General features: G+C 40.4%; 1 protein-coding gene across 1 annotated transcript in view; it reads left to right on the forward strand.

The window, feature by feature from the left end:
• The first annotated feature begins 1982 nt into the window (after window positions 1-1982).
• Window positions 1983-20506, forward strand: part of Stard3nl (STARD3 N-terminal like) — a 33977-nt gene continuing 15453 nt past the window's right edge. The window contains exons 1-2 of the mRNA NM_001008298.1: window positions 1983-2030; window positions 18129-18411. Of these exons, the coding sequence (NP_001008299.1) occupies window positions 18187-18411 (225 nt within the window). The 5' untranslated portion in view covers window positions 1983-2030; window positions 18129-18186. The remainder of the gene's footprint in view (window positions 2031-18128; window positions 18412-20506) is intronic.

Genomic DNA, 20506 nt, shown 5'->3' on the forward strand with positions numbered 1-20506 from the left:
AATTGATGGAACCAGAAATGTCTATTACTGCTAAACATGTATTTATATCCCGAGGCACTGTGATACAACATTTCTTACAAACCAAGGTCAATGTATAGCTATAGGTAACAGTGACAAGGTGGGAGAATATCCATGGCAGGATGGTTGGAATTACTCCAAACATTCGATCACCCAATGTTGAGCAACAGAGGAATGAGCAAAATTAGAAATTATAAACAAAATTGAGAATGGATAAGTTACTACAACATTTTTAATATGCACCAATATTACAAATATAGTGTTATATTACTTATTTTCCTTATTGGTTAGACAAAATATAAGACAAAAAGGAAGTTAAGGAAAGATTTATTTGAGCTTACATTTAGGGTAGTATCCAACATGACAGAAAAGGCATGGAGGCAGGAGTATGGAAACACATTAACATGAGCACAGCTGCTCGGCCCATTTCTCTGGACAGCTGTCCTCTTGATGATTCTAGACTGTGTGGAGCTGATAATCAATATCAGCATCACTGGTATCAAAAGGAAGTATGTACTTGGAGTATGTCCTAGGTATGTATACAAACGACTGAAAGCAGGGAAAACTAGTCACAGTGACAGTATTAGGACAGTGTGTAGTGTCTTCATTACTAAGCAGAAGGCTTCTGCATTACAGTAGTCATACAAGTTGCTTCATTCATCCTGTCACCAAAATCATTGTACACAAGACCCCCGCACTTAGTTTGTATATATATATACATACCCTAACCCTAATTTTTCTCATGCTCGTCATTTGAAAAAAAAAAAAAGCAATAACAAAAGCTTGCATATTATTTCTCTTCCAAGAGATGGTGAACAGGATTATTTAAATGTTGTGGGTGGAAATGAACATTGTAGCAACACTAAGAGCCTTTATCAGAAGCATCTACTAATAGGATTGAGGACGTATGCCAGACATCTAGACTGTTCTTTTGTTATCACCTGCAACATAAGCAGTACTTGGACAGAAGTAGGTACATGCATTCACACATGTTTAAGGTAGCATTTCTCCTACTACCAATTAAAACAAACTATAGGTCTAAGGGCACAGAAATGGCAAATTATATCTATTGGTGCTGAGGACTTTCATACAGCATTTAAAAAGCAACGAGGCACATTTAAGAGTAGATGACGAACTGAACTTGAGTGTTAACCAATATTTTCACATGTCAATGCACAGGAAGATTGAGCCCTTAATTGGTGTAAAAAATAGGTTTCACCCAACTTATACCGTTCAAAATTTTGCGCATATATAAATTCACATTTGTAATTTAAACATTATAAAAGCAATTAAAAGACTTTATAAGAGTATCTCATATAAATACTATTATTAATACTATTTTCCTCTAACAGGCTAGCATCTTCAAAACTGATAGTACCATTTTATCTTCCTTTGTAGTCTTACATTTAAGAATGTAACTGTACCATCTATTGGGGGAAAAAAATCACTTAGTGCCCAATTTCGTGTATAACAAGCAAATACAGTTGGCCTTAACTATCAGAAAGACAAAGGCATTACTGAGTGGAAGTGCAGGAAAAAAAGCTTCCTATGTAAGACTACCCTGATTGAGACTTAGGGTAGAGTCCTAGAATAGGCAAATTCTTAGTGGACAGCTGAAACCAAGGTACCAGGGCCACTCTCAGGGTTACCCCTCACCGGTCTAAATCCCATAAAGAGAATAAAGGGAGCCTTGCGTAGAATTCCAAAGGAAGGTAAAACTCACTAATACCTTGCTGATGGAAGTTAGATACCTTAATACCTCTAGGGGCGCGACTAGTCCGAGGCCCGCCCACTGCCAGCTTTTTGAGCCGCTACTGGTCGTCCGAAGACTGACAGTTCTGCAAACCAACCCTCCATCTCCTCTGCCACTATTAACCCAGCGGCAATGTCTTTGCGTGACCAGCGTGTTTGCGTCACGGAAGGGTCCCGCCCTGCAGCCCCGCCCCAGCCTAGCCGGCGGCGACCGCGGAGCCGTGTCTACAGGCCAGCGGGCGGCTCGCGCCGCGGAGGAGGTAGGCAGCCTTTCTGCGCCCTGCTGGGCAGGTTGCGAAGCCCGAGGTTCCAGGGTTCGCCGGTCTCCCCAGATCTGGCCTGGGCCGCGCGGTCTGTGGGGGCAGCCGCGGAACGCGGCGGAACGCGGGAGGGTAGCCGGTCCCGGGCCCACTCCCACCCATTCTCACCAGGAGGCAGGTGGTCCAGCCTTGGGCCCATGCCATGAACCCCCATTAAGACCGAGATGTGACATACGGGTGTAGGCCGGCAGGTACTGGTACTGTCTGTTACTGGCCTTATGCCTTCGTCAGGAAAAGCCCTGTTATAACAAAACAAAACGAAAATTAAAGCATGAGTCATGAATGTTCTAGCAATGGTTTCAGCTCTCTGCTTTGCCCACTCATCCTGATTTTAGTTTTTAAAAATCTCAATTAGGGCTTCTTTTCTTCCTCTTCTGTTTGGAACATGGGTGGACATTGTGGAACTTTTCTTAGTGTTCTCTTAATATGGCAATTGTAAAGGCATTTGTCCCTATTCACAGATGGCATCCATCACTTGACCAAGTACTAGCTTGGGTAAGGTTAGTAAGGCTGATTGAACACAGTAACAGGTTTGACTTCTCAGTGTACTGGAGTTACTATAGCATGCCCCGTCTGATGTTTTTGTTTAAGGGTCCTAACTGTAATTCCCATTTATGCTTCATATGTCCATCATCCGCTTCTAGAGCTGGATTTGATGAAAAAAGAACAACTTATAGTAATTTGGCTGTATTTATGCATAAGTAAAATGATAGATAATCATGCCCATGAAGGGACAGTGTATACTGTGCCCCCCTCTACATAGTAGTCATTCATATGTATGTGATGTTTTGTATTGTAAGGAAGGGTACATTTTATTTTTTGAGATCTTCCTGTCACAAACACGAACCTTTAAAGATTACATTATCAAACGCATTAAAGAAGTGGAATTAAAACTGTTCCAAGGACTTACCTTCTCAGGATAGTGATCGTCATTTGGATTTAATTATTAGACAGTTTATATCATGTCACATACTGTTTTAGGTGTTGGAAATTGAGTATTGAATACTAGATAAGGTTTCGGCCCTCAAATTTCTTTGGTTTTGGTGACGACAGACTATATGGGCAAATAAAAGCACAATTTTAGGTAGGAATGAATGCTTGAAAATCTGGCAGTAAGGCACATTGTTGGGACAGTGGTGTGTGGGATCTGGGAAAATGTCCCTGAAGAGATGATATTTTGGATGAGACCTGAATGTTTAGAGTGATCTAGTCAGGGGAAGAGCAGGAAGTGTCCAATTCAAGGCAAAGACTGAAGCAGTGAAAAGGGGGTCCAGTAGTGCTGTAGCAGCTGTAAATGGTGGGAGAGTGAGGTGGCCCAGCTGGCCTGGGTTGGGCAATGCTGATGAAGGAACAGGCGTCCTTGTGGAAAGTGCAGATTTCAGATTCCTCTAGAGGCAGTTATAAACTCTCAGCAGCTTCCTATTTGTTTTGATTATGAAGTCATTAATCATTTTATAGCTTTCTCTTTTGGGGGCCTCTTAAGGAAGAATGGTTCTCTGTTCCCCAGTACCCCACAGTTATTTTTCTTCTCATTGCTGCTATATGCAAGACTCAGACCCTCTGCTCATCTTCAGCTCTGCCCTTATCCCCTTACTTCCCGCTGCCAGTCATTTCCAGGACAGCCTTTACCTGCTTTCATTTGGAAAGCATCGGCAGGCAGTCTCGCTCTGTCCAAACAAGTGCTTAGAAAGTGTAACGAACAGTAAGGAGGTGAACCTTTCCTATTAGAACTTGTATTTCTAAGGATTACTCTGTCTTTATCTAGTTCCTGCATTTTTCTTGGCATGGCACATGCATTCTGTTCCTGCAGACATATTGCACAGACTAAACTTTCCATCAGTGAAGAAAATGTACACCAAGTTTCCTCAGCTAGACTGATGAGGTCGTTAACTTTACTCCCAGTCCACTTCACCATGAGCCACCCCTTCCGCTTGGAGCAAGTAGCAGGATCTACAGGTTGATGGTGTTTCAAATTTGGTCCTGACGCTGCATTTTGTAACTCGTGTGCTGGATCCTTTCAGTGAAGAAGGGGCTCTGGAAGTATAGATACACAGCAGTTTCCAAAATTCAACACAGAAAATGCCAGTAATGCCAGATGCTTATTTCCAAATTTTCATGCAAGTCTTTTTTGGTTCTATATCAAAGTACAGCACCTCAGTATCTAGAAACTAAACTTAATGTTTTTCAACTCACAGAAGACAATTTCAAAGATGGGCCAATGTTTTTCCTTGCATTAAAATAATCCTCTTAGTTTCTTTTCTCTTTTTTCTGAGGAAGTGTACCCTTCTTTTTTGTTAGAAGGCTATCATTTGTAAAGGACTTCCAGTACAGTGGTACATAAGACTTGTAAGTGACTCCCAGTACAGTGGTGCCTATGGCTTCAGTGACTCCCAGTACAGTGGTGCCTATGGCGTGTAAGTGACTCTCAGTACAGTGGTACATAAGGCTTATAAGTGACTCCCAGTACGGTGGTGCCTATGGCTTGTAAGTGACTCCCAGTACGGTGGTGTCTATGGCTTGTAAGTGACTCCCAGTACAGTGGTGCCTATGGCTTCAGTGACTCCCAGTACAGTGGTGTCTATGGCTTCAGTGACTCCCAGTACAGTGGTGCCTATGGCTTGTAAGTGACTCCCAGTACGGTGGTGCCTATGGCTTGTAAGTAACTCTCAGTACAGTGGTGCCTATGGCTTGTAAGTGACTCTCAGTACAGTGGTGCCTATGGCTTCAGTGAGTCCCAGTACAGTGGTGGCTATGGCTTGTAAGTGACTCCCAGTACAGTGGTGCCTATGGCTTGTAAGTGACTCTTAGTACAGTGGTGCCTATGGCTTGTAAGTGACTCTCAGTACAGTGGTGTCTATGGCTTGTAAGTGACTCCCAGTACAGTCATGCCTATGGCTTCAGTGAGTCCCAGTACAGTGGTGCCTATGGCTTCAGTGACTCCCAGTACAGTGGTGCCTATGGCTTCAGTGACTCCCAGTACAGTCATGCCTATGGCTTCAGTGACTCCCAGTACAGTGGTGTCTATGGCTTCAGTGAGTCCCAGTACAGTGGTGCCTGCTTGTAATACCAACTATATGCAAAGCTCTGGGAAGGGAAATCCTAAGTTGTAGACCAGCCTAGGCAATTTAACAAGACCTTGTCTCCTGATAAAAAAAAATAAGGCAGGATTTTAGCTCAGGGAAAGAATGCCTGAGTAAGCCTGTGTTCCAGTACCTCTGAAATAATTTTAATTCAAGTTTTAATTAAATTTAATTGTTGTTACTGTTTTCCTAGCCTGCTATTCTTAGATGTGAGGTAGTATGGCATGTGATTTGCTGGTTCTTTGTTTCTGGTAGCAAGTAGAGTTTTCCCATGATTCAGGAAGTATTGGGTCAGCTCAGTGATGTAATTTTTCTTATGCTGCTTTAAAAAGGTAGAAGCCAGTTTATAAACTTTACATGGTTAAGGAACCAGATTGTTATATGGTTGAGAAACAGTGTAGGTTGTCCTAAATTTTAAAAAGAACCATTAGTTGTAAGGTTCTCTTATTCAAAGAACTATATTAGATTAATAACAGTAAAGTTATAAAAATTAAAATCAGCAGGCTGATTTGCTTTTGGCTGCCCTTTTGACCTGCTGTCAAATGGAAATTGCATTTAATAGCTTTAAAATGCTGTAAATAGAATTCTTAAATGTCAGAAGGTCTTTACATTTATGCAAAAGATCCTTTGCATTTGAACTCAAAATATCAAAACTGTTTAGAGCAAGTCTTACTGTCTGGAAGGATGTTTATGCAGCCTATGACCACATTCTTAGAGATCTAGGCTATCCTCATCAGACTGTACCTTGTAGGCATTTGAATTATCTAGTCATGGTGAGTCCTGTGCCCCAAACAGGGAACCTCATCACTTCTGTGCCACCGTTGCGCTCTGCTTGATGACTACCAACTCTCTAACTGTGCCTCAGAGTCCACCCCAATGTTGGAATCCTTCAATAAAACATTTCTCTCCCACTGATGGAAGCTTTCTCTTTTCTCAGAACCATTGGAACACTTTGTGTGCAACTTATCTTCGTTCCTTTGTTCATGTGGTACATAGGTGCACCCTCAGATCTGTGTTGGCCAAAGTTTAAAAGACTTCATCTACATCGCATGTGGTATAGCTTTTGCAATGCTGAACCTTCTAGTTTTATTTGCACTTTCATTACCATCTTTGCAAGAAGCTTTTCTTGGCTCTGACTCCACAGAACTGGCTTCCCGTCCCATCTTCAATTTGACAGAGGACCTCTTTTAAAAATCTTAAATCCTTACATGTAAATGTTGACGGCACATTGCTACTGAAAAGGTCGTGTTAAATAGTTATAATCATTAATGTTGTTAATATTATAGATGGAAAAGCCAGGGTCTAGAGAGATAGGCCTCTGGACTCTTGGCCACTTACCCAGGCCCGGTGAACAGTTAGGGCTTTTGCTGCACCTCAGGTCTCCCGGCAAGAACATAAATCACAGGTTGTTGGAGCTCAGGCTTTTCTGATTGTTTCCTTTCTTTGTGAACAGACTTGGATATAGAAGATCCTTCTTTTCTTGTGGTGAATGGAGACCAAAGCCTCAGTTCTCAGGCAGGGTTTGTGACTCAGGCTGTTTAAGTCTGGAGGGTCTTCCTAGTCAGGAGCTGGATTAGGGTTGGTTTTATACTCTGGGTTTGAAACATGTCTCTTCTGGTTTTTTCCAATTTCACAAAGCCTACCCCTCCCTCCAATATTTTGTGACTAGTTATATCTCCAGTTTATTAAATGCATGGTTTTGTTTAGAGCTTTTAAAGTTGAAGCACTTATAGATTTCTTATATCCTATATTCCTCTAGAAAATAGACTTTTCAAATATGGCATATTATTCAGTATTGTGGTACACTCTTATTTTTGTTTTAGAAAAATTTATTCCATAATTGTTTGAATTAGCCACTTCCTGTTTGTTGATTTAATAATGCAGAATCAAGTGATTCCAGTAACATTTTTCTTTTTAACTTATTTTAAACATTTTTTTAAATTTATGTTTGTGTGTGTATGTTGGGGTCTGGCTATTTGCACCTCTATGTGTAGGCACTTGAGGAGTTCAAAAGAGCATTGGTTCCCTAGGACCTGGGGTTGAAGGGGTTGTAGGCACACCCAGCAGAACTGAATTCACATCTTCTGCAGAGGCATTATCTGCCCTTAATGCTGTGCAGCTCTTCAGCTCCGGTGCTGTTCTGCTGTTCCTGTGATGTTGTAGACTCATCAAAGGGGAGCAGCAACTCTTGAGTGTTAGAAGTTTCACCAGCAGAGGTAAAGTCACCAAGCCGGGACTTGCTCTGGCGTTGTTGCTAGTAATTAGCAGCAAAGATTTTCTGTGTCCAGAGGTGTTCTGATGGCCTGAGTTGGGGTTTCCCGTCCTCAGTACTACTGACATATTGGACTAGAAAATTCTGTTATAGGGGCTAGCCTTTACATTGTAGGCTATCCCTCTACCCCTAGATAAAAAACTGTATGGCAAGTGCCTGACTGTGAGTAAAACTATGTGCCTGTGAGCACAGTCGACTCCCTAATGCCCCGGCCCATTGGGAGCATCTGTTGTCTTTATTCTCCAAACTTCTCTCCAAGTTAAGTTGTAGTAGCATTGTCCCTGTTTTCCCAAACATATAAAAGGGTAAGTTACTTGACCAAAGTAGCAATATAGGGTTGTAAAACCAGGCAGTGCCCCTCTGACTTACTACTAGCAGTTGTCCAAAGACCTGGTAATAAGAAAAAAGAAATGGCAGCAGGAACCAGCTGAGGGCACAAGTAAACACACTGACTAGGGCCACAATGGTGAGATGGAGAATATTGCCAGTTGTCTTTTTTTTTTTTTTTTCAAGAGAAACTAGAGTCCTAGGGATTTCATTAGTGAAATGTTCATCTCTACATACCGACAAGTAATTCCCTATATAGGAAGCGTAAGCCAGCAGACAGATATCCATAGCCCCCGCTTGGTAGCTGATGTCCTTTTTGGAGGTCTGTGATAGTGCTTTGCTGAACTAAGGACATGTGTATCCACTCTATGTTTGAAGTCAGGTTCATGCCAAGTGGAGGGCACAGGAGGGCAGAGGATGGGCAAGAAGGCTTTCTCACCACAGGCACTGTCTTGTGTTCTTTTCAGCCCCAGGAATGTGGAAATTAAAGCTGGCCACCTACCATGCTGTGCAGTTAGTCTGCTGCTGGTACAAACTGTGAGAACTGCCAGCCTTTACTGTAACAGTCATTGTTCACCGCCTTTTCTTTCATGACTTACACTTGTCTCAGTGCTTAAATAAAAATCAGGGCATTGAGAGCACACAGACTCTGGAATTGAGTGCCTCGGTCCTGGAGAAATGAACTAGAGCACACTTTACCTTGCTAAGAGCCGCTTACCCTGGAGTTCTTGTTTACCTTTCTCTGGACAAGGAAGTTCTCTGCCAATGACGTAGAAGCACTGAACTTTTCCTGGCCTTTGATTTTTGCCCTGTCCTTAGGATCCTGATCTCCTTAGCCCAACCTTATGGGAAAGGTATCCTTACTCTCTTGATGACTTTTCAGCCCTCTTTCACTTGTGCACACACGTGTTCCAGCCTTCCAGTTGTTTCCCTCAGTCCCCTCACCTGGTTGATTCATTGTTGTTCCCCAGACAGAGGTTGACTCATTGTTAGTGTACATGCTTGTGCTTGGTCCATTTTAAGTTGTCCCTTTCTTCGTCCTCATTGATACATTTCAGATCATTCAAAGTCATATTTCTTCTAAGACATGCCTTTTTTTGGTGGCATTTCTGGTCACAAACGGATACTGAGCCTTCCTTTTTCATATTTATTTTATACTTTGTTTTCATACTACTTGAATAATTTTACGTGAGTACAAGGACAGTGTCCTTTCCATTTCACTTTCCCTCATAGCAGTTAGCACAATGCTTTCATGCAGTAGATGCCCATTTGTTTGGGTTGGGTAGGTGAGAGCCATACACTTGACGTGTTTTATGCTTTCTGTGTATATAGCCCTGCTGTGCATTTGCATTTTGGAATGATGACCAATCTAATCAATTTGGGAACATTAGGTTGTTTTTATTAATTCTATTATTAGGAATAGATACTGAAATTAATACTGGAAATAAGCATAGTTTGTCCCTGCATAAGAATCAGTGCAAGATCACCCCCTACTATACAGGAAATTCATGAGACCCTAGCTTAAAAAAAAACCAAAATATTCTTGGTGTATTACTATATCATGTTGAAATTCTAAATGTGAGTAATTTTTTTTTAAAATTTTAGTTAGCAAGTACCCAGGCTCTGTATTCTCTTTTTCCCCCTCACGTTTTTGAAACAAGGTCTCTTTATGTAGTCCTGGCTGCCCTGGGGTTTATGTAGAATTGCCTGGCCTTGAACTCACAGAGATCCTTTTACCTCTTCCTCCTGAGTGCTGGGAAAAAAGACATGCAGCACCACACCTGGCCTCTTTATGTTTATACCTGGTATTTGTAAATCTAACAGGCACATAGAATATCTGCCATGTCCACCACTTCTCTATGATGAAGTATTGTTCTCTAGGAAATTTTCTGCTTATGTTTTTGTTTTTTTGTTTTGTTTTGTTTTGTTTTTTTCTGTTTTGCTTTGTTTTGTTTTTGGCAGGGCCTCATATAACCCAAGATGACTCTGAGGTCCCTGTGTAGCTGAGGATGACCTTCTACTTGTGCTCCTCCTGGCCCCACCACTAGAGTGGGTGCCCCTGTCCCTGGCTTTCTAAGAGCTTTTGATATGTAGAAAAAAAGGATACCTCATTGCTCTATAAAAGGAGATTTTGATATTATGCTTCACAAAACCTATGAACAATATGTGAAATATATATAAAAAATTGAGAACATTCTTATTTTAGCTTCTGTTTTTAAAAATAGTAATATACTATTAGTTATTAGTTTACTAATGTATTAGTTATACTACTAGTATTAGTTATACTAATGTAAAAGTAACTTTTATTCACCTGAGGTAATTGTCACTTTGGAGGCTACTAACCTTGGCCTAGTCATGGAACCTTATAGTTTCCATACAATCTTATCTAGGCCTAGATGTTTCAGCCTCTGAGACTTACTGCTGAATAAACTTTCCCATTCCTAGTTCTTTCTGAACTCTGGGTGGTTCAATTCAATCAGTTGTTCTGGCTCAAGCTCCTCTCTGACTGATTCAATCTGGCTTCTTTCTTAGCTTCTGGCTTTTTGCTCTGCTTGGCCTCAAATTAACTCTCGAAATCTGTTCTAATCTTCTGTGTCCTTCTTATTCTCTGACAAATTCTGTCTTCATCTGTGTCTAGCTCATTTTCTTTTTAACTGGTCTCCATAAAACTCTCTGGGTAAAACTGCCTCTCTGTGCTGTCTTATATGGCTTCCCTTCTTCTTATAAGAGTTGGGCATATCCTATTCAGTCAACTCTTTCTCTGATTCATTGCTTTGTCACTCAGTTACACATCACTTTCGAATATGGGTGCTTCCTTCTATAAACTAACTTCATCTTCATTGTTTGGGATTAAAAGTATGCCCCAAGGGCATGTCTGTATTCCATCCAGAGGGTTGAGCCATACTTCAACTAGAAACAGGTTTTTTTTAGTAAATAACACAATCTTGCGGTTCACGGTGTGATCAAATATTCTGCAACAGACTAGTACACTAGATATAAGCTCAAAAAAATATTTACATCATTTACCCTACTTTTCCTCCCCACAAATCTTCCCATATACCTCTCTTTGCTCTCACATTTATGGTCTCTGTTTTTATTATTGTTATGTGCATATGTTTGTGTATGTGTAATCCTCTTGTGTATGTGTATATATAATTACAACTCGTTCAGTTTATATAATGTTACTTTTATGTATAGGTTTTCTGGGCTGAGCACTGAGAATAGCAGAGGGTACGTGAACATATTATACCCAGGAGAAGTAGTCTACTACTATAACAAAATGACTGCTATAGAATAATTTTTATAAATAAGTGGTTTAGTTTGTAAATAGGTTTCCTCGCTAGCTTCAGCCATCTCCTTGACACAGTTTGGAATTGTCATAGTCTTGACACAATCTGGAGGATTGCCTGGATCAAACTTGTCTATGGGGATGTCTCTGGATGGACGAATTTTTTGATTGGTAGTTGCTGTAAGAAGGCCCAGCCCACTGTGGGAAAAGCCATCCCTGGAAGGTGAACCTGGGCTTTTTAACAAAGGCACCTGAATACAGGCTGGGAGAAGCCAGTGAACATCACTCTGGAGTGTTTGGTGCTGCTGCCTGAGTTCCTGCTCTGATTTCCCTCAGTGATAGACTGTGGCCTGGAGTGTAAACCTTATAAGCCTCTTGGCTTTTGGTAATAGTGGTAATCACAGCAACAGAAGGCAAGAGAACAGCATGCCGCCTTTTGCTAGCATGTGATATAGAATAGCATGTGCATCTTGAATATACTGTGATAAGTAAAAGAAGCTCCACACAAAACACAGCACGTGCCTATGAAATAGTCAAACAAAGCAGTGTTAGCAGGGCAGGGCAGGGCAGGGCAGGGGAGTGAGAAGGAGTTAGTGTGTGATTGCTATGAAATTCCTATTGGCAGTGATGAAAATATTTTGGAACTATATAAAAGTGAAAATTATACAATACTGAAAATATGTTCAAAGCCTCTGAATTGTACACCTCAATCTAGAGGTTATAAAATTACAAAATTTTATAATTTTATGTTACATAAAGTACACCTCAATGTTAAGAAGAAAGTTTTTTTTTGTTTTTTTTTTGTTTTTTTTTTTTTAGCTTATTGCTTTGGAGGATAGAAATCCATGGTCAGATAGCTCAGCCTCTGGCAAGGGTCCCTGACTCAATATAGCAGAGGAAAAGATAGGGAAAAGCTCTGCAGAGATCACGTGCTAAAACAGAAGATCAGGGCCCACAACTTCTCTTTTAGAATCTTGTGCTTCTTTCAGGATCAACCAGTCCTAGAGAACTACAGTAATATCTTTCTCCAGTGAGCCGGGCACCCTTCCAGGCCCTGGCCCTTAATGGTTTTATCATCTCTCCACATTGAGAATCAAGCCTTTGAAGGAGGCCCTCAGGAGCCCTCAGGGATCCAGAGAGTGTTTTGAGGAGGTGAGGTAAGAGCTTCCTTCAGCAGTGAAGTAGGCTGTTGGTGGGTGGTAGCAGAATGGCCATCATAGGTGGAGCCAAAGGATTCACAGCTGGTGAGACTGATGAGTACATTTCTCCTCCAGTACCTGCTAAATTTTCTGTGGTCTATGAGTCAGGTATGTCATCAATCGAGTCTAACTGTTGTGTCATCAATCGAGTCTAACTGTCAAATTCTGGAGAGTAAACAATAGCATTGGCAATAGCCTATAATTGGGATTCATTGAGACACCAGGGGACAAAAACACAAAAAGAGGTGCAGAGGAGACCCCATGACCAAGGCAACTCTTACAAAGGACAGCATTTAATTGGGGCTGGCTTACAGGTTCAGAGGTTCAGTCCAGTATCATCAGGGTGGGTGCGTGGCAGCATCCAGAAAGGCATGGTATAGGAGGAGCTGAGAGTTTCTGAAGGCAAACTGGAGAAGACTATCTACCACATGGCTAGGAGAAGAGTCTTCAAGCCCATCTCCACAATGATACACTTCCTCCAAGGCCACACCTATTCCAACAAGGGAACACCTCCTAAAAGTGCCACTACCTGGACCAAGCATATACAAATCACGAGAGGTAGCCTATTCTTCTGAGACACTGAGACAAAAGAGTTTTTAGGTGCTGTGTGGAGATGAAATATTTTGAGTGTAATATTAGAGCTTAAGATGCTAAATCCATTTGAGCACTAGAAGGTACTTTCTAGGAGAAGACTTGGAAATAGAAGGTGGATACTATGGAGACTCTGTTGTTTCAATTTTCCTGGACTGATAGTAGCTTCTGAAAAACAGAGAGAAATCAAAGAGCAGAGCTGTCTTAAAGCAGTGATGAAGTGTAGCTGTAACATTCTACCCACTTGAGGGCATTCCATGTAACAAGGTCAGACGTTTATCGTTCATTAATAGTCTTTTGTAGCCTTTTATTTTTGTTGTTGTTCTTAAAAAAAATTAAAACTGCCTGGGTGCATGCTTGTGTGTATGTTGGGGGGTAGGGGAGAGCGCGCACCATGACCTTTGCCTTTTTAAACTTGTTATTCAGCCATGCCTTTTCATTACTTTTATGTTTGAGCCTTATGCCCTTTTCACTTTGAAGAGTATTCACACTGTTGCACTTGACTGTTTTGTTCACTGTTCCTTCACTACCTTTTCTAACTAGTCTAGGAAAGTTGTCTGTGATTGGTTACTTCCTCATAGCTACATGCAGGTTAAACATTTATAGTGAGGAATTGTTATTATATGTTTATTGCAACACAGTATATGATATCATGTGAGATTGGTCCAGGTGCTGACTGTCAAGTGTCTCCTCTATAAAAGTATATTGTCCCCCAACAGAACTTAACTAATTTAAGAGGTAATACTTTGAGACTGTTTGAGACTATTCCTCATAAATTTAAAATATTTGTTAGTGTCTGCTGGTGTTTCTTCCCTAAGTAATTGTTGCATTGAGAATTGTAAACTGACTTTTCTGATTTTCTTCCTCCTACATGTTTTTCTGGTTTCCCGCCTACTCTTAATCTGCTTTTACAAAGTAGCCATAGTCTTGTAAGATTGTTTTTCAGGATGAAGTCCAACCATGGTATTCTTAGTCATACTTACATTGATGTTCACACTGTTTCAGATAGACAGCAAATGGTCTTTTAAGACAACCTGCGCACACACAAAATATTTTAGTCATGACATTTTGTTTTTTTGCCTTTTCTAAGAAACCTGTATCTATAAGAATATTGTAAAAGTGTTTTCCACAAGTACTAATAGACACATAAATAGAAATCCTTCAATTAGCATAGAAAATACTGGATTTTATTACTTTTCCGTACATTGTTGGTGTATAGAACACATCCTCTGATGCCCCTCATGTTTTATATTCTTAGTATGCTTACACCATGATCGTTCTTAAATTAGTTCTTTACATGATGCAAATTCGAGGTTGTAATTCATTTTTTTTTCAAATTTTATTGGTTGTCTTAGCATACGTTTCTGAAAACAAGCTTTCTTCTCGGCTTCATTGCTTTGGTGTCTTCATCGGAAGCCAAATGCCCATGCACATGTGGATCTGTTTGGGGTCCAGCTCTATTCCATGATGTGTTCATGTGTTACCCTAGTGGCATTCTGTTTTGGTTACTGATCCTTTGTGGAAAGTACCTTCCAGTCTCTTTCAAGATTGCCTGAAGCAGTCTTATCTTTGTATTTCTTCCTTTTTAAGCACAGGCAGGCACGCGTGCGCACACACGCGCGCGCGCACACACACACACACACACACACACACACACACACACACACACACACACACTGAGATCAGCAGAACTACATCATTTACACCTTCCATTTCTTCCCTACAAACCCTCCCATATACCCCTTCTTGCTCTTTTTTCAAATTCATGATCTTTTTTCATTACTTGTTGTTACATATGTATATTCATATATACACATATACATTTCTAAATACACACTCATACATTTCTAAATACACAAGCACAACCTGCTCAGTCTATATGATGTTACTTATATGTCTGTTTTCAGGGGTGACCATTTTGTCCTGAATAACCAGTTGGTTTACTATTCCTTGGGAAAGATGATTTCTCCTGCTCTCAGTATTCTTTAGTTTCCTCTAGTTCTTTGTGTAGGGTTGACACGTTCATAGTAGACACAGTATTGCAGCAACTCCCCTGCTCCTCTGACTCCTACAGCTTTTCTGCTCCCTCTTTAGTATTAGTTCCTGAGCTTTAGGTTTGAGAATGATTTTTAGGTATGTCCCTTGGGACTGGGTTCTACATTTTGATTTTTGTGGTTTTCTGTAATGTCTCCATCTGTTGCAAAGAGACGTTTCCTTAATGAGAGGTGAGTACTGCACTTATCTCTGGGTATAAGGACAAATATTTAGAATGTAGTTAGAGATTAGGCCAGTTTACTAAACTGACTGCCACTAGTAAGCAGGGCAAACTCCCTGTTTGTCCTCATAGGAAGGCAAACTGACATTTTCATAAAACAATAGATCTATAGGTAGAAATGCTTTGTTTTTCAATTCGTTTACAAAATAATGGATTTTATTATTGCATTGCCATACGTGTTGGTCCTCATCTTCCTCCACTCCGTGTACTGTTTGGGCGTTAGCACTTTTGTATGGAAGCAGAAGACGTTGAAGTTCACCTCCACTTTGTACCCAACATGGGAACAGATGTGGTAAAATGACCTGGAAGATGCAAACAAGTCCCTGGATTTTTCATCCTCTCTCCCCTGAGGGTGCTGTATGAGGAGTAGGATAATTTTGCAGGCTATTCTGATTCAGGAGGCAGCAGATGTGTGAGCGTGTGGATTTTCCCCAGGTTACTCTGCTGCTACATCACAGGTGTCCTATCTGACAGAGGGTCCACTCCAGCAGCGCCTGCAGAGACAACAGGCCATGCTGCACAGTGCTGGCTTTCCCTACATGACTGGACCTGTATTTTGTAGAAATTTTGTAGAAACTGATGTTTGTCATTTAGCCTATCCATGGTTTACAGACATTACACTGTCACTTCATGTCTCAGCCAGATCTCTTTTTGGAAGAACCCATTAGCACTTCCTAGAATAGAGAACACTAAAGCAAATATTTTCAGCTTTGTAGACAATTTTTTCATTCCTGCTGCTTTAGCATGAAAGCATTCAAGGCAATACAAATGACATAGCAGAAACCTACTAAAACATACAGAAATATACTTTGGCCGATGTGAACAAAATATAGAGTATATAAGCATATAAAGTATAGAGACTTTAAATGTTGATATGGTTAACTTGTCTCTTTTACTCTTGCCATCTCTAATAACAAGAAAATGCTGATGGTTTCCCTGGTCTAAGGAACATGGCAGGCAGGGTAGATCTAACCCTAACACAATTTGAAATAACCATGCATGAGGCACAGTTGCTTACATATGAATTAGAAGACCTATGAGCTTCAGAACATAGAAGCCTGTTTTAAGTTTTACGTGGTTTGTCTGCCAAACCTAATTATAGCAATAGCTAGAATGCTGTTGACCTAATTGACAAAGAAATCATGTGAAAATATTTTTAAATCTTGACAGCAAGATGTGTGGACTTAGTTTCTCCCGTTTTAAATGTACTATGCACAAAGTACATTTAAGAACTCAAGAAAAAATAAAAAAAAGAAAATTCTCATCACCCATAGGTAATCTTTGCTAGTGTCTGATATATTTCATGAATAGGATTCTTTGAGGAATTAATTGTATGATCATTATATACACATGTATGTGCTCCATTTATCATTAGAGTTTTAATCCAATTAATATAATGTAAGCATTATCCTATGTCATTATAAGGGCTTGAAAAGGATACATTTAAATGTAACAATTTGTCTGATTGTTCCTTTTGTTAAGTAGCAGGTTTGTTTTCTAATTCAATTACAGTAATTTAAGCTTTTAAATGGAAGTGTTATTGAAAGGCTACATATATGGGTACATGCAAATGTTGTAAAATAATTTAAACAGTCAGCACTCTACTGAAGCTTCCAAGTGACAGCTTATCACCAAGTGAACACAACTATGTTATGACTCCTTGGGTCAAAAAAGATAACTTTAGCAAATTTCCTAAACACATTCCTGCTTTGAACTTCTAGTCACTATACCCCTCTCTTTCTCCAAGACAACCACTACCTGACCTCTAGTGTTACAAATTAACATTAGATGTCTGTGGTTTGGTAAATTTCCCTTTAATCTTTAAAAGTAGAGTTCCTGTAGCAAGTGATGTATTTTAAAATACCAATTCATTTCATTAAATTGCTTTAAAAATAATATATTACCCCATCGCCTGGTATAAATGTATGGAAAGGACTTTAGTTCCTGAGGAGGGTAAGACAGCGAGCAGAGCCAAGTGTAAGAGAAAGTACTGTGTGAGACCACATTGCTTGGAGGGAATCTTAGCAATCTGTTTTCATACTCTGGTCCATTCATCTTAAGGATGCGCTTGGTCTGGACACTGCCAGTGATATGGCAGTTTAGAAAGGTGAACCTATGGATTTGGACACAAGTACCACCCAACTCTGTTCACATTCATGGCCAAAGCAAAACATGAGTGTCAGTGGAGCCAGAAGCACAGACAGTCCTCCCGAGAGAGAGGTACCCTGGCTGGAAGGCTAGAATGCTCAGCACTGCAGCCCTCATTTCTGTTCAGTGGACTTAGCCCATCCCTGGGGAATCTGCTCATTCAGATTACCCCTCCTCCGTGCTATTCTAGGTAAAGCATTCCAGGTCTTGGGGAACCCCTGTATGCGGCCATAACTTCTGGAATTATCAATCTGGTGTTTGCATAGTGCAGGTTTAAATACTACCTTCCTAAGATGATGCCCAGAAAACATGCTTGCATATGATGAGGTGTTAGGGAGTGTTAAATATAGGGATATCTCTTTTGGTAGAAAACAATTCCTTTTGTAGCTAGTTTATGTGGTTCTGCTTCATTCTTTGGGGCGATGTGTGGAATATGACTTTGTAGCCCATGGTAATAATAAGACCCTGGAGCTCTACCTGCTGGTGTGCCAAGGAAGCTGGCTTCTGGTTTCTGAGAATGCTTTGGTATTGTGCTTAATACCCTAGCTTTACCTTTTCCTCCTGTAACTTTGTTTTCTCCATTAATACTCTTTTCTAAGTAGCCACTCAGTAATATTGAGTGCAGTTTTTTCATGTTATAAAATATATTTTATATATTATACCATACTATAATAATAAATTATATCTTATAAAATATGTATTGTATTTTATATAAGACATATTTTATATGTTTTTTGTTTCTGTCAAACATCAATGTCTTATGTCAAAGCACTGTGGCTCAGTGGAATGGTGAGAGCACCATGGTCACATGACATCGGCTTAGGTTTAACATGGATTTTCTCTTTTGGTCTCTACAGGTTGCTTCTCACTAGGGATGGTGGAGTTGGATGGAGACTCCTTCAGTCCTCCTCCAGGATGAACCACCTTCCGGAAGACATGGAGAACACTCTGACAGGGAGCCAGAGCTCACACGCTTCTCTGCGTGACATCCATTCCATCAATCCTGGGCAGCTCATGGCCAGGATTGAGTCCTATGAAGGAAGGGAAAAGAAAGGCATATCTGATGTCAGGAGGACTTTTTGTCTTTTTGTCACCTTTGACCTCTTATTTGTAACGTTACTGTGGATAATAGAGTTAAATGTAAGTCAGTTTTGCTCATGACTTCTTGCTTCTAGAAGAAAAATATTTTGAAATTTTTTCTCCTTATTTTTTTTTGTTTAGTGAATATCATCTCTTTTCAAATGATAAAGTGTTACCCGTCTCCATCTGATTCAGACTTTTCTTACTCTTAGTGTTAGTATGTGAACCACACCTGGTGAACTTAAAATTTACTTCCTCTCTTGAAGTTTGAATTCCTGGTGCTCTGCTTAATAATAGAGTGGAAAATGCCCAGCTTTTTGAACAAATTCATCTATCTGTATTCACGAAGCTTCCCTAGGACACAGCACTGGTCATTGTGCACAGGCGCACTTATCTATGTCTCTCCTTTGGCTCGAATAATTGAGGAAAACCTGTCCTTTTTTAGTTTAATTTGTATTTATTATTTTGCATTTCCATTCATACATACAATCCACCTAGATAAGGTCTATTCCTCTCTCCCCCTCATAACTCTCCAGGAACCTCTAGCACATCTCCCTGACTGCATAATGTCCTCTTTTTTTTTTTTTTGCATTTTTATGGGATATTTTATGTATTTACATTTCAAATGTTATCCTCTTTCCTGGTTTTCCCCTTCTCCCCTCCCCCTTCCCCCTCCTTCTGTGAGGATGCTTCCCCTCCCATCCACCCACTCCCACCTCAACACCCTGACATTCCCCAACACTGGGGAAATGAGCCTTCACAGGACCAAGGGCTTCTCCTATTGATGCCAGACGATGCCATCCTCTGCTACATATGTGACTGGAGCCATGGGTCTCTCCATGTGTATGTACTCTTTGATTGGTAGTTTAGTCCCTGTGGGGTTGATATTGTTGTTCTTCCTATGGGGTTGCAAACCCCTTCAGCTCCTTCAATCCTTTCTCTAACTCCTCCATTGGGTCCCCATGCTCAGATGGTTAACTGCAAGCGTCCTCATCTGTATCAGTAGGGCTTTGGCAGAGCCTCTCAGGAGATATCCATATCAGGCTCCTGTCAGCAAGCACCTCTTGGCATCAGCAATAGTGACTTGGTTTGGTAACTGCATATGGGATGGATCCCCAGGTGGAGCAGTCTCTGGATGGCCTTTGCTTCAGTCTCTGCTCCACTTTAAACCTGTCTAAAAAAGCAAAAATAATTATTTTTTGGGTTTTTTAAATAAATGTTTACCAGCTCTTTTTCTTAAAAAACAACAACAACAACAAACTGTTGTTGCTGGAGAGATGGCTCAGTGGTTAGGAGTATTGGCTGCTCTTCCAGAGGACCCAGGTTCTATTTTAAGCACCAAAATGATAGCACACAGCCATCTGTAACTCCAGTTTCAGGGATCTGCTGCCATCTTCTGGCCTCTGAGAGCATCAGGCTTCTGTGGTGCATATATGTACATGCAGTCAAAACACCCATACACATAAGATAATTTTTAATATTGAAATATATGTGTCAAGTGCTTCTGAAATTGCTATGTTTGCTTTTTAATTCCCTTGTGTAAGAAAGATTATTTCTTCATATTTTATTGAACAAATTATATAAATAGTATCAAATAGAATATAATATGGAGTTTAACATATATCATTTAAATTCTCTATATATACACTAACAAAATTAAAATAGCCTGATGGATTTTATTTAATAATGTATTTGGTTATCCTTGGTATGTGTTGTTTCTCAAGCCTTGGGTTTGGTTGCTTGTGTTCCCCACACCTAGCCTGAGCCCTTCTGGAAGACACCTCGATGCAGACACTTCGCCCTTACTTGTCAGTGGTTCCTTTCACTCCACAGCTACTGTGGCCTCTGGCTTTCAGACTGAAACAGGTTCCTGTCTGTATTAAGGCAGTAGTGTTCCCTCTGCATACAATTATCAATTTCTTGTATCCTCTTGTAATTCTGGGATCCTATCATGCTGATGTCAGTTTAAATGGCACCATTATTCTGTCACCCTGTCTGTTCATGTGTCTTGTGATTCACTGTTGTTGCTGTTATTGTTTTACACAATGGCAAACCCTGAGGACAGACATTGTTTTACTTACTGCAGTAATTCTTGTACTTGGAACGATGCCAGTGCTCAGTAGGTTCCCAACATATACTTGTGAATGGATGAAGA

The sequence above is a fragment of the Rattus norvegicus genome, chromosome 17 (genome assembly GCF_021556685.1).
Source record: "Rattus norvegicus strain SHRSP/BbbUtx chromosome 17, alternate assembly SHRSP_T2T, whole genome shotgun sequence".
In the NCBI taxonomy this organism is placed as follows: Eukaryota; Metazoa; Chordata; class Mammalia; order Rodentia; family Muridae; genus Rattus; species Rattus norvegicus.